Source organism: Petaurus breviceps, unplaced genomic scaffold, assembly GCF_028583685.1.
Source record: "Petaurus breviceps papuanus isolate PSGF00001 unplaced genomic scaffold, PetGlider_PUasm1.0 216, whole genome shotgun sequence".
Lineage (NCBI taxonomy): Eukaryota > Metazoa > Chordata > Mammalia > Diprotodontia > Petauridae > Petaurus > Petaurus breviceps.
In genome coordinates, this window is record NW_027185867.1 from 6,409,351 (window position 1) to 6,421,971 (window position 12,621).

Below are 12,621 nucleotides of genomic sequence, written 5' to 3' on the forward strand. Positions count from 1 at the left end.
GCCTCCAGGGAAAATAAAGAATAAGGCAGTGAGGAAATTTGCAAGGATTTGAGGCTGCATGTACAACAGGATGGGGTAGATGGAAGGTATTTATAGGTAAAATCAGAGGTAACACGCTGCTCACCCTGTCCTCCCACCTCATTCCCAGGACTTGGATGGCTTTCCCAGGACGACAAAACTGCCCATGCTGAACTTTGCAACAGGCAGACAATCCACATACTGCTCTTCATCCATTTTGGAAAGGGCAGTGACTATATTTAGAACTTGGCTTTCAGTTCCTTTGAATCCCTAAGTTATCTCCAAATTTGAAAAAAGACTCTTGGAAAAGGCTCTGGGAAATAAATCCCTCAGCACATCAGATATTAGGTCTTGCTGGTTTGAACTAGATGGTAGATGATAGGAGCCACTGAAGATCTCTAAGCAGAGGAGTGACCGCTATCTATGCATGTCTATGTAGCTAGCCCTGATCTCCTTCCTAAACTCCTGCCCCACATCACCACCAACTTGTTGAACCAGCTAATCACCTGGATGTCCACTGCCATTGTACACTTACTGTATCCAAAATCAAACTCATCATTTTTCCCCCTAAATCTACCCCTCCCACTGAACTTCCCTATTTTGTTGACATCACTTCAGAGTCATGTCCCTAACCATCAACCTCTTCTTTCCACTTTAGTTCAGGCTTTCTTATCACTCACATGAGCTTGATTCTAGAATCTCTTCTCTCTTCAACTCTGACTTCATACAGCTAGCAAACTGATCTTTCTAAGACAGGTCTGTCCATGGCATTCTCCTGTTGGAAAACCTTCCATGGTTCCCCAGTGCCTCTAGGGATAAATGTACATTCTTCTAACACTTTCAATCATGTACAATTGTACTGGTAATGGGAATTTAAAGATCTTCCCTGCCCCTTGATAGGCCAAATGTAATCACATGGAGCCTGTAGTGGGAGGAGCTTGCTGAAGGGTGGCATAGAGCCTAGAGGAAGCTTGAAGTAGAGCAACTAGCATGGTGGGAGAGAGAGGACACAGGCAAGCAGACAGCTGGGCTTGTGAGTGCTTGTTTGTGGGAAGGCTAAAGGATGGTGTGGCTCCCTGCTATGTCGTGGTGTATTAAATTCTTTGTTGCTATGATGGCTTTGGCTTTCAGGTATCCAAATAAATGTTTTGCTTCTGTCTTATATATGGAGAGTCTGTTATATTTTGCAATTCAGAATTACACCAGCATATTCATAGTCACCATTGGTGCTGTGAATATTGCATTGGCGCTACAACAATCTGGCTCCAAACAGCCTGATTTCATTTTATGCACCTTCCTATATTCCATATTCCAACCAAACTGGACTACAAACCATTCCCTGAACTCAATCACAGTTGATAGAGCTCTAGGTCTGGATTCAGGAAAACTTGAGTTCAAATCTAGCCTCAGATACTTACTAGCTAAGTGGCCCTGGGCAAATCACTTAAACTTTCTCTGTCCTCAGTTTCCTCAACTATAGAATGAGAATAACAATAGCACCTACCCCCCAGGGTTGTTGTGAGGATCAAATCACATAATAGTGTATAGTGTTTAGCATAGTGCCTGGCACATTTAATAAATACTGTTTTCCTGCCTTGCCTTGCCTTCCCTTTCAGGCTATTATCTCTTGCTTCAGTGAATTTGCATAGGCTATCATCCAAGCCAGGGATACATTCCCTTTTTATATCTGCCTTTCTGGTTCCTTACATGAGGCCTTTCACAATTCCAAACTGAAAGAGTTAACACCTCAAATATTCTCAGAGTACTTTGTTTGGCTCTTTCCTTTGCCCCCATCACTTTCTACTTTAGATTTTTCCAGTTATGTGTCAAATGTCTCACATCTAGGAAGGTGCTCCTTAAAAGACCAGAACTATTCATTTTTGTCTTCATATCCCCCACACCTAGTAAAGTGTCTTGTGTAGAGTAAGTGCTTAATAGATCCTTGCTGCACTGAAAGGCTAAAGTGATATGATTGAGTCATTGAAAATATGATAAATTATTTTCTGTATACTCCATTTAAGAAACCAGGGAAGTATGTAATGCATTTCAGAAAGAATTTAAATCCAAAATAATAAAAAATAAAGGGGGGGGTAACTTCAGTTACAAGGAAAATTTGCTTTTAGACAGCTTCAATCAGTCAATAAGCATTTATTAGATATCTATTATGTGCCAGGCATCATGCGAGGTTCTGAGGAAACGAATATAAGAGTGAGAAAATCTTCACTTTCAAGGAGCTGGAAGAAGGAATCGGGAAATTTGAGTGAGTCCCACTTTTTCCCTGATAAGCTGTGTGGCCTTAGGTAAGTCACTCCAGCTTCCTAAGCTTCATTTCCTCATTTGTACAGCGAGGAGTTCAGCTGGGTGATCTCCAAGGTCTCTTCCAGCCTTAAAAGTCTCCAGTGATGGTAGATAAATGCAGTTCTTAAATTTCAAGGTCTTTCAAAGATCTCTATTGACTTCCATTCAGTGCTAAATGAAGGGCAAATGATGTGTCTCTTCCCATTTGGCATTTAATTACTGTAGCATCCACACAATACACAACTGTCAGATCCTGAAGAGGTTCTCAAAGTTGAGATTAAACACGGCCCTGTCCTTAGTGAAGCTATAACCAGAGTGGAAAGGACTGGACCCGAAAGGCGAAGATTTGAACCCTGGCCCTTATATTTACGGTCTGTGCGGATTATAAAAACTGCACGGCATACCTCTCAGAGTTGAAGGAGTTTTATGAATAATAACAAGCTTTGTATAAGTTGAGCTATTGTTATTATTAGACATTTTGGATTTGTTCTAGAGGATCTGGGTTCCAGGGCCCAATCTGACTTTTACTTTCATGCGATCATCATTTGAACCTCCCTGGGCTTCACTTTCCTCTTCTACAATAGGAGGAGATCAGACCAAATGATTTCCTAAGTCTCTTCCAGCTCTAAATCTGTGATTGTAGGATGGTGTGGGTTTGGTTTCTCCTTCATTCCATCTCCTGCTCAGTGGCAAAGGCCCCGACTCTTTTCTTTTTCCTCCAAACTTTTCTTCTGTTTATTTCTCCACAAGTTATCTCTTGCATTTCATTCATCTAGCATTTATTTAGCTATTTATTTCATTCAGCATTCACTTAGCATTTATTTCAATAAGGCCTCTAACCTTTTCAAACATCTATTATCTCATTGTATCCTCACAACAACCCAGTGACATAGGTAGACAGAATAGGTATTATTCCCATTTCACTTACTGGGAAATGGAGGAAATAAAGAAGAAAAATTACTTGCCCCAAGTAACATAACTAAAAGAGTCAGGGCTAAATCTTCTAACTCCTATTTATGTGCTCTTTTTGTATTAAACATACTCCAGTTGAGGAAGGATTCTTTTTTTTTTGAGGGGGGAGGGCAGAGCAATTGGGTTTGAGTGACTTGCCCAAGGTCATCCAGCCAGATTTGAACTCAGGCCTCCTGACTCCAGGGCCAGTGCTTTATTCACTGCACCACCTAGCCACTCCCCTTGAGGAAGGATTCTGAAAAAAAGAAAATGTTTTTCTTCCACAGAGCAGCTTTTCCCATTCCACTGTCACATCAAACCTCATGTAAAGAATATCTCTTGAATTGCATCTTCTTTCTCTGCTTTTCTCTCTGTGTACAGCACCATGTAGGCTTATTATATAATGCAGTAACTGGGTTGTTTGTTACCTGTCATTATCTGTTAGTGTATTTTGCAAGTCAAGTCATTTTTTTTTTGCAGTGTTGGGTAGAATATTTAGATGAAACATATAAGACAGTAATGATAAACCCTACTTTGTTATGATGATTTTTGTTGTGGTATGAAAGCTCACTGCTAGGCAAACCTAGTGGTGAAAGAAATCACAGCTCAGTTCACTGCATGAATATTGAGAAAACACAAACCAACATTTTTAATGACTCTTCTACCAAGGGTGGCTATTAGACTCTCTACCTAAAAATCAATATTCAATGGAGTTCCTAGGATTCAGAGTTGAAGGACCCAACAGATCATCCAGTTCCACCACTTTTTTTTTTTATAAAATAGGAGATCCAGGCCCAGAGGAGAATAAGATCACCATACAATCTGAAGTATTTATATGCAGAAAGGACAAAGATCTCAATTTTACCTTGGTAGAGGATAGGTGGGTTTAGGAGCTGCTGCATATTTCTGCCATATGTGTATGCATATGTGTGTGTTTACAAATAAGAGTTCTTCCCAACCAAATAATAATGATAATAATAATAATAACTTACATTAATATAGCACTTTAAGGCTTGCAAAGCATTTCACAAAATTATCTCTTTCTGTCCTCACAACAACCCTGGGAGATGAGTGCTATTATTACTTTTTTTTACTGATGAGGAAACTAAGCTTTCTTGGCAAAGATACTGGAGTGGTTTGCCATTTCCTTCTCCAGATTGAGGAACTGAGGTAAACATGGTTAAGTGATTTGTCCAGAGTCACACATCTAGTAAATGTCTGAGGCAGAATTTGAATTCAAGTCTTCCTGACCCAAGTCCAACATCCTACCCAGTGAACCAACTCACTGCCTATAATCAAGCAGGTAATCATAACCCCCACTCCCACATTTCAACTTGGGAAATCAAATTTGAAGAAACATTAAGGAGAGCCTACAAGGGTTTTGTGTGTAGAAGGAATTTCAAATACCAACAAAAAGTGTAGAACCTTGACTAGAGATAACAGTTCTCTCTCTGAGTCCATATTGTTGTTCATTTGTTCAGTCATGTCTGACTCTTTGTGACCATATAGACCAAATCACACCAATACTGTCCATGGAGTTTTCTTGGCAAAGGTACTAGAATGGTTTGCCATTTCCTCCTCCAGTGTATTAAGGTAAACAGAGGTTAAGTGACTTGCCCAGGATCACATAGCTAGTCAGGGTCTGAGGCCAGATTTAAACCTCACTACCCCATGACTCCAGATACATGAATTCAATTCCCAACTCTCTCAGGAGGTGGCTGTGTGACCTTGGATGAGTCAATTTAACCTTCATTGCTTTAGTTTCCTTATCTGGAAAATGAAGAGTCCATTCCAGGGGGCACTGCCAGTCATCTTGACTCTTTGTCTTGCCACTGGACACCCATGACTTTGGACTTATACCCAATTCATTCATAAGTCAAGACATCATCCACATGATGTCACTGGTCCTCTTCAAGAACGAAGGACAAACAAAAGTCCCTTTCACCTCTGTAAGTTTCTTATTCTTGGTCCTGAACACTGTGCTGCAGTTCAGTAGTCTTTATTTTACCTCTGCTTGAGAGACCCAGATGTGATTTTTGTGCTTCAATTACATGATCCCAGGTGTGATCATGGTAAGAAGAATCTTCTGATCTGGGAAGGGTGAAGCAAGAGAGACACAGAGAAGTGGAAGAGGCTGAGAATGGAATTCTTGAAGCCCTCTTTCCTAGAGTAGAGGCAGCTAATGGCAAGGAGAAAGCACAGGACCTAGCATCATGAAGCCCTGAGTTCAAACCTAGCTTCAGATTCTTCCTAGATGTGTGACCCTGGGCAAGTCCCTTAACCTCCCCGTATCTACCTCTTGCCCTTACAAATATATGACCCTCTTCTGCCTCATATGAGAGCCTCTAAACTCCTACCTTCACCAAGGTACTGAGATTGTAATCCCTTTTATATCCAAATACATCAGATTGCATATTAATCTTACTCTCCTCTGGGCCTCAGTCCCCTCATTCACAAAATAAGGTGGTAGAACTAAATGAGATGTAAGGTCCCTTCCACCTCTAAACAAGAGGATGAGATTGTGCATAGGCACATATTTCCCCTGAGCCTTAATAATTAGAGAAGTATAGGCTTCTGACTCCAAGCACCCCAATTTCTTCCCCCACCAAGCACTCCTATTTGAGATTATTCTAGACAATAGGCAGTTTGCCATTGATCTTGGTCTAGACAAGACAGGGAGTAGTGAGAGAGTCATAGGCTAAGAGACTTCATGTAGCTGACATTTTAGTAGAGCAGTAAGTGAATGCAACAGAAACACTCCTAAGTTTTGGTCTTCCTTCAAGACCTAGTCCAAATCCCAGTTCCCCCATGAGGTAGCCTCCGCCAGTCCCTGATTTCTCCACTACGCTCACTTCTATAATAGCACAGTAAAGTCCAGCCCAAAAGACTTTTCTGGTCTAGCTTTCCCCCCTTTTTCAATGCTGGCTTTTGCTCAAAAAAGTACACAATGTTGTTCTTTGCATGAGGTCGTATGCCAAATATACTTTCTTCATAATTAAACTCAAGCCAAACCTGTGTGGGCTTCATTAGTTTGACGAAGGCTAGGAATATAATGCAGGTTGCACAATTCTCCCTTGCTAGCAGAGGTTATATAATCAATAGATCTTATACAGCTTGTTATAATATACCTACTGTATAACACCTGCTGTTGGGTAGGAGGTAGTCAGCAGAACTATTATAAATGTTTTGATGAGTAGTGCAGACAAATCATTCTTCCCAATTCTGAATTATTAGGGTTTTTGACACTCAATACCTCACCCATTCCAGTCGATCTAATATGAGATTTCTCTGGTAAGGAGGAAGAATACTCAAGGAAATACTGTTCCTATACCACTGTAGTAGATCAGTTCAGAGTTTCTTAGGTTTGTCCAATTCTGGATCAAACACAAGTCACATAACATTTTTTGTAGAGTATTGATGGTGTATTCAGATGAACCATATAATACAGCAATAACATACTATATTTTATTTTTATACTTATTATTTCATGAAATCTGACTACTAAGCAAACCTGGAGGTAAAAGTAATCACAGGTCACTGCATGAATATATGGAAACCACAAGTGAGAGAACTGACTTGGGTGAGAAGGTGAAAGGCCTATTCCAGCAAAAGGTTTAGGAGAAAAAAAGTCTATCAAGAAATTTTTTTAATCTCTTGGAGTGAAAGTTAAAGAAGCAAGCTGCTTGAGAAAACAATGGGGATTGTCTGGAAGAGAAAGAAAGAATTTTTCTGAGGGTGGGTGTGAACAAAAAAAAGTTCACAAGGGAAAGCTCATATACAGATGTGAATTTGGGAGAATGGATGTGAATTTGCAACATTTTTTTCTGACTGAGTGTATGTGTGTGTGTTTGATTTACTAAATGAAATATTATTCTTGAACCCAACTGTGTGGGTGAGGTCTGCATAGCACTGAGAAATGTCTCATCCTTGTTTCTGAACTAAAGAAATACTGTTGGTAGATACATGTAGATGGTGGGGAGAAGCACAAGATTCATTGTAGTAGGTGTTATGCAGAGCTATGAGTCGTCTAGGTGGGCCACCCTTCCATTTTTTAAAAATATTTTTCCTTCTGCTTTCTAGAACAGATTTCTAAAGAATAAAACCTCAACATGTTCTACACACACATACATACACACACATACAACTGTCTTATTATACAGGTATATGTATTAAAATAATTTTTAAAAGACATGCTAGCATTAGGGGAAAAGGATTAAAACATTAGGATGTTTTAATCAAGACTTTGACTCAACATATATGCATTTATTTCCTAATCAGTCAACACGCACTTATTAATCACCTACTATGTACCAGTCACAGTGCTCATTGCTTAGAATTTTTTTTAAATAAAGATTATATTGGACACTTTGTACATAATGAGAAAATAGACACCACAAGAATACAGCACCATCCCCTTAAAAGAAATACACTCCCCTAAAGTCCAAAAGACAGAACATTTTTCTTCTGCACATATTCCTGGACTATTCCTAAGCCCCAGGGATTGTTCCATGCTACTCTAGAAGAGATACTTGCAAAGGATTGAATTTAGAAAACAGAAGCACAATTCCACAGGTGTCAGAGGCCCTACTCTCTACCCTGGCTTCTAAGAAAACACACCAACCCAATTCCAATTCTCTTCATTGGAAGGGGAAAGGAACATATGATTGGGGATTCTCTCTCTCTGACATCCTTTAAAACTTCCCTTCAAAAATGTTTGTAAATCTGCTTACAGGTTATAAAATCAGGCTATTTGTAAACCCTTCCAACTAGGTAAGTACCTGTGAGCACAAGCGTATAACTATCTATTTTCTTGTCCACTATTGCTATTGTGTATATTAGTCTACCTTGTAGTTCCCCTTTAGAGTGTTAGACTGAAATCAGGAAACTGGTCTTTATCCTCTGTAATCCCCCTGTGCCACAGCCAGGGTGAACTCTCAACTCACATAGGCAGAAGCTGACTGAGGAGTCAAAGCTCAGCTGTTTCCATCCTTCCCACACAACCTCTCTCACCCCCAGTTTCTCCACACATGTCCAGTTCAGATGTCCGAGTGAGGTAACAATGCAATCTAGGTTTTAGCATGAAGTCTTAGAAAAGGAGCGATACAGTCCAAGGGGCTCTGGACAACAAATGGTTCCGCGAAGAATAAGGCCCTTCGTACAAACATCTGAACGATGCAATAGAAAGGAAACCTTAAAGTCATGGTAGTTATTGGAAAAATAGCTGTTGTTTTCTACCTAGAACACTATTTAAAGTAGGGGAGTCATGTGTCACATCACAGATAATGACTGGTTTGAAGAAGGTGAGCTTTGGTGGGGAAATCCAGGGCTATAGGAGTTGCCATGGTAACCAGTCTTTTCCCCAAATCCACTGCTTTTCTCCCAACTCTCACCCTCAAACTCGCAACATCCACAGGTATATCACTGACAGTAAATGAGAAATTGAATTCCCATTCAGTCCTTCTGGTTCTTGTCCCCCTGTGTTATCTCGCCCTAGTTTTTAAAGAAGCAGTCAAGCACATGGCTGGAAAGGCCTGTTGCTGCTGCTGAGTGGCTTGCTGTAGAGATTATTTTATCCCTGCTTAAAATCAGTTGATACAATTCACCCAAAAGCAGGAGTCTGTCATCATGGACCCTATCATTATTTGTACTTGGAATCCATACAGGAATCTAAGAAAACTCTAGGAAAATCTCTCTTCCTTTCCCCTTTTCACAACCATCTTCAAGCTTCCCTCGTTCTTCCCTCACTCCCTAGAAGACAATGTCAATCCTCCTCCTCCACCCTCCTCCATGGGCCTAAGATGAAGCCCCAGTCCTCTCCAGTTCAAAACAGTCTTTGCTCAAACCAAGTTTCCCAGGATGAAAAATCAGTGTCATTTGTAACTGAGGTACTTAAAAAAGGAAATTATAGATTAAGTGACAGAAGTTGCAAGAATCTGATGGGATTTTTTCCCCTCAACAGAGAGTAAGAAAGATAATGAATGAGAGATAAACCAAAAGGAGATAGCCAAGAAGAGATTCTATAATGCTTTTTCAGATGCCACTTTTGAGATAACTCTTGCTTGCAGTTATTTTGACATGGAAAAGATGTCTTGCCTGTTAAGGGATGAAGTCACACCTCAGGAAGATAGATAGCCTGAACTGTAACTAATGCTATTCATCTGTATTCTGCCTTTCTCAGTACTCTGCATTCAAGCATTCACAGAGTCGCCTTTGGAACCTCTTCCTGGAACATTTATCCCTACCCCACGTCCCCAAGAGGCAAAAGTAGCAATCCTAGCAGGCACCAAATACTTTGTCCCACATGGATCAGTAACTAATTTGCCCAAGTGGGGAAATGGTTTAAAGAGGCATCAAATTTGTTCACTTTGTGACAACAGGAAATGTCACAACGTTTGGCTTTTTTTAAGAGGAATAAAAAAGAAAGGAGCAATAAAGGGCCACAAGAGTGATAGCATCTGTACTTGGCAACCACGCAAAGGACCATTCTGAAGCTTTCCTGCTTCTCATTTTTCACCAATTTCATTGGAATGTCCTATCTCACTGATTAGAGTAAGGTGCTGAGAACATCAGGGAAAGGAGAGTTTTGCTGACAAAACACTTTTCCCCCCACATTTCTTTTAAAACAACAGTTATCTGCATTCTGAGGCTTAGGGGGTTGGGCTAGGCAGATGATTTTTCCCCCTCTGGGCCTATGGAAGAGACACAGCAGATTTTCAGAACCCACTCTAAAGCTTTGTTCCATAACATGCCCAGAATGAGGAGAGTCCTTTGTTATGACTTCACAGCAAGCCAAAAGTAAACACACTCTTATTTTTCCACGGAGAGCTCTAACCCCAAATTGTGAGCAGCCTTGACTTCCTCAGAAACTCCAAGGGAAAGCTGACTTTCCAAAGAAAAGGAATTCTTTCTAACTAAATTTCAATGCACAAAGTGAACGTCCAGGAGCAAAACTGACAAAGAGCCTTCCTGGCAATTACTTGTTAAGCAATGACGCCATAGATCACCTGAGAGGCCCAAACCCCTTTAACAACAAATGACACAAATAAAAGATTTCTCCTGCAAACACCTGCACTTGTAACTTACAAAGCACATTTCAGGACACTCACAGAAATCTGCTGCTTAAAACGCATCATACTCAGAGTTCACTAGCATCTAATTGGAATATTCTTTCCTAAAATGAGCCGTGATCAGACAGGTGCTAATTTGAATAAAGAGCAAAACAGAACCGTGGATCCGAGCTTCACAGAGCCTTTGTACATGCCAAAAACGCATCTTATTTCTCTCGTATTTGCAACATTCTCCCCATAGGACTGGAGACCACCTCCAGAGTCTGGGTAAGAAAAGAAAAGAAAAGCATAGAAGGACTTACCAGGTTGGAATTGGTGGCATTGGAATCATCTTCTGGAAAGGGAATATAGATCGCTAAGGCCACACAATTGGCAAAAATAGTCAGTAAAATAATTATTTCAAATGGTCTGAGGAAGGGAGTTAAGGAAATTACTTCCAAAGAGAATATGCACAACACAAACATACACTTTTTTTAAAATTAAAGATTCATAAGAATTTTGTTTAAAGAATACATTCCAGGCCCCTTGTATTCTGAAAAGAAACATATGCCTTTTTAAGTGCTTCTGGTGGGTCCCCGCCAAAATTCTTCCTAATATGTCAAAAGCAGTGAAGGCCAGTCGCGTGCCAGAGTAAACATAAATTTCTAAAAAGTTTTTTTTTCATTTTTCTGAACATGGGATTGTGGCTGCTTTTTAAAAGTAGTATCAGTTTCAGTCATCTCTCCTGTTCCTCTCAGATCACTTTTTGCCCCTCACAGGGTTACACCTGCCCATCAATGACTGGAAAAAATAGCTTGAGAGCAGGGAAAACTATGGGAAAGGAAGGACAGAGGGAGAGAGGAAAAGAGAAAGAGAAGGGGAGAGTGGGAGAGAGACAGGGAGGGGGAGAGAGAGATAGACAGTCAGAGATAGAGAGAGCCTGACAGAGACAGAGAGACAGAGACAGACAGAGAGACTGAGACAGACAGAGAGACAGAGACAGAGAGAGGACCGATTCTCTCATCAAGTCATAGAATGTTAAAGCTGGAAGGAGTCTTAGAGACCTCCACATCTAACCCCCTCCAGCACGCTGCAGTGAAAGCATGCTGAATCCAGAGATCAATATGGACCTGGGTTCAAGTCTTGCCTCTTACCCTTAACACTTATTAGCTATGTGACCTTGGATAAATCACGTAACTCTTCTGAGCTTCAGTTTCATCAACTATAAAATGAAGATGATAATATTTGTAGTACCTCCCTCACAGGGTCACTGTGAAGATCATTTGAGATAATACATGGCAAGTGCTTTGCAAACAAACCTTAGCAGACTATATAAATGTCAGCCATAGGTAAAGCACATGGGATATAGAAGTATTAAGTGACTTGCCCAGGTCACATATGTGGCACGGACAGAACTGGAATCCAAATCATCCCAACTCCTGCCTGTTCTAGTGATGTTTCCACCACTGTGTTGTCCATGCAATTTGCTAAGCAAGGGCACCTAGAGCTTCCTTTGGGGGTGAGTTTCTTTCCTTGTAGGCCAATTTGTTCAACCCATTAAAACTAATAAAATTCTTCCCAATGGTTAGAAATACAGGATCAAGGGGGGATCATTTAAACCCTGGGGTTGGTTTAAATGACCCCCCTTGATCCTGTATTTCTAACCATTGAGCACTTAGCTCTGGGAGAGGCTTTAGAAAGCAGATCCAGCCAATTCAGTTTTTCCTGTGAGATGTAAGGAAGTGTACTGAATTACCAAAGGTCACATGAGAAATAAGGAACAGAGCCATCAATCTATCTTGTAGTATGCCCATCACTTTGTCAAATGTCACCTAAATGTCTCTACAAAAGTGTGGTACAGGGTGGCTAGGTGGCACAGTGAATAGAGCACCAGCCCTGCAGTCAGGAGAACCTGAGTTCAAATCTGGCCTCAGACACTTAACACAAAAACTAGCAGTGTGACCTTGGGCAAGTCACTTAGCCCCAATTGCCCTACCCTCCCCCTCCCCCAAAAAAAGGCAAAAAAAAAAGCATGTGGTAGCTAAATCACCAGACCAACCATTGTCAGTCCAACTTCCACTCAAACCCTTACTTACCACCCATCATCCTATGCAAGCAGGGCTGGTACCAAATAGGATATCATATCAATGAAATCAATCAAAGCAGATAGGTTAAAAGCTGTAGGTTAGTTATACCATCTCAGGGTTGCCTTCACCTTGTAAAAAGATTGTCATTTTTTTTTTTGCTTTTTGGAGGGGGGAAGGCAGGGCAGTTGGGATTAAGTGACTTGCCCAAGGTCACACGGCTA

At 40.7% G+C, this 12,621-nt stretch overlaps 2 protein-coding genes across 2 annotated transcripts in view; one reads left to right on the forward strand and one right to left on the reverse strand.

The window, feature by feature from the left end:
- Window positions 1-12,621, reverse strand: part of CACNA1C (calcium voltage-gated channel subunit alpha1 C) — an 879,081-nt gene that overhangs the window by 778,688 nt on the left and 87,772 nt on the right. Inside the window, exon 3 of the mRNA XM_069094317.1 lies at window positions 10,637-10,740. Within this exon, the coding sequence (XP_068950418.1) occupies window positions 10,637-10,740 (104 nt within the window). The remainder of the gene's footprint in view (window positions 1-10,636; window positions 10,741-12,621) is intronic.
- Window positions 1-12,621, forward strand: part of DCP1B (decapping mRNA 1B) — a 316,409-nt gene that overhangs the window by 24,501 nt on the left and 279,287 nt on the right. The gene's annotated exons all lie outside the window — the stretch shown is intronic.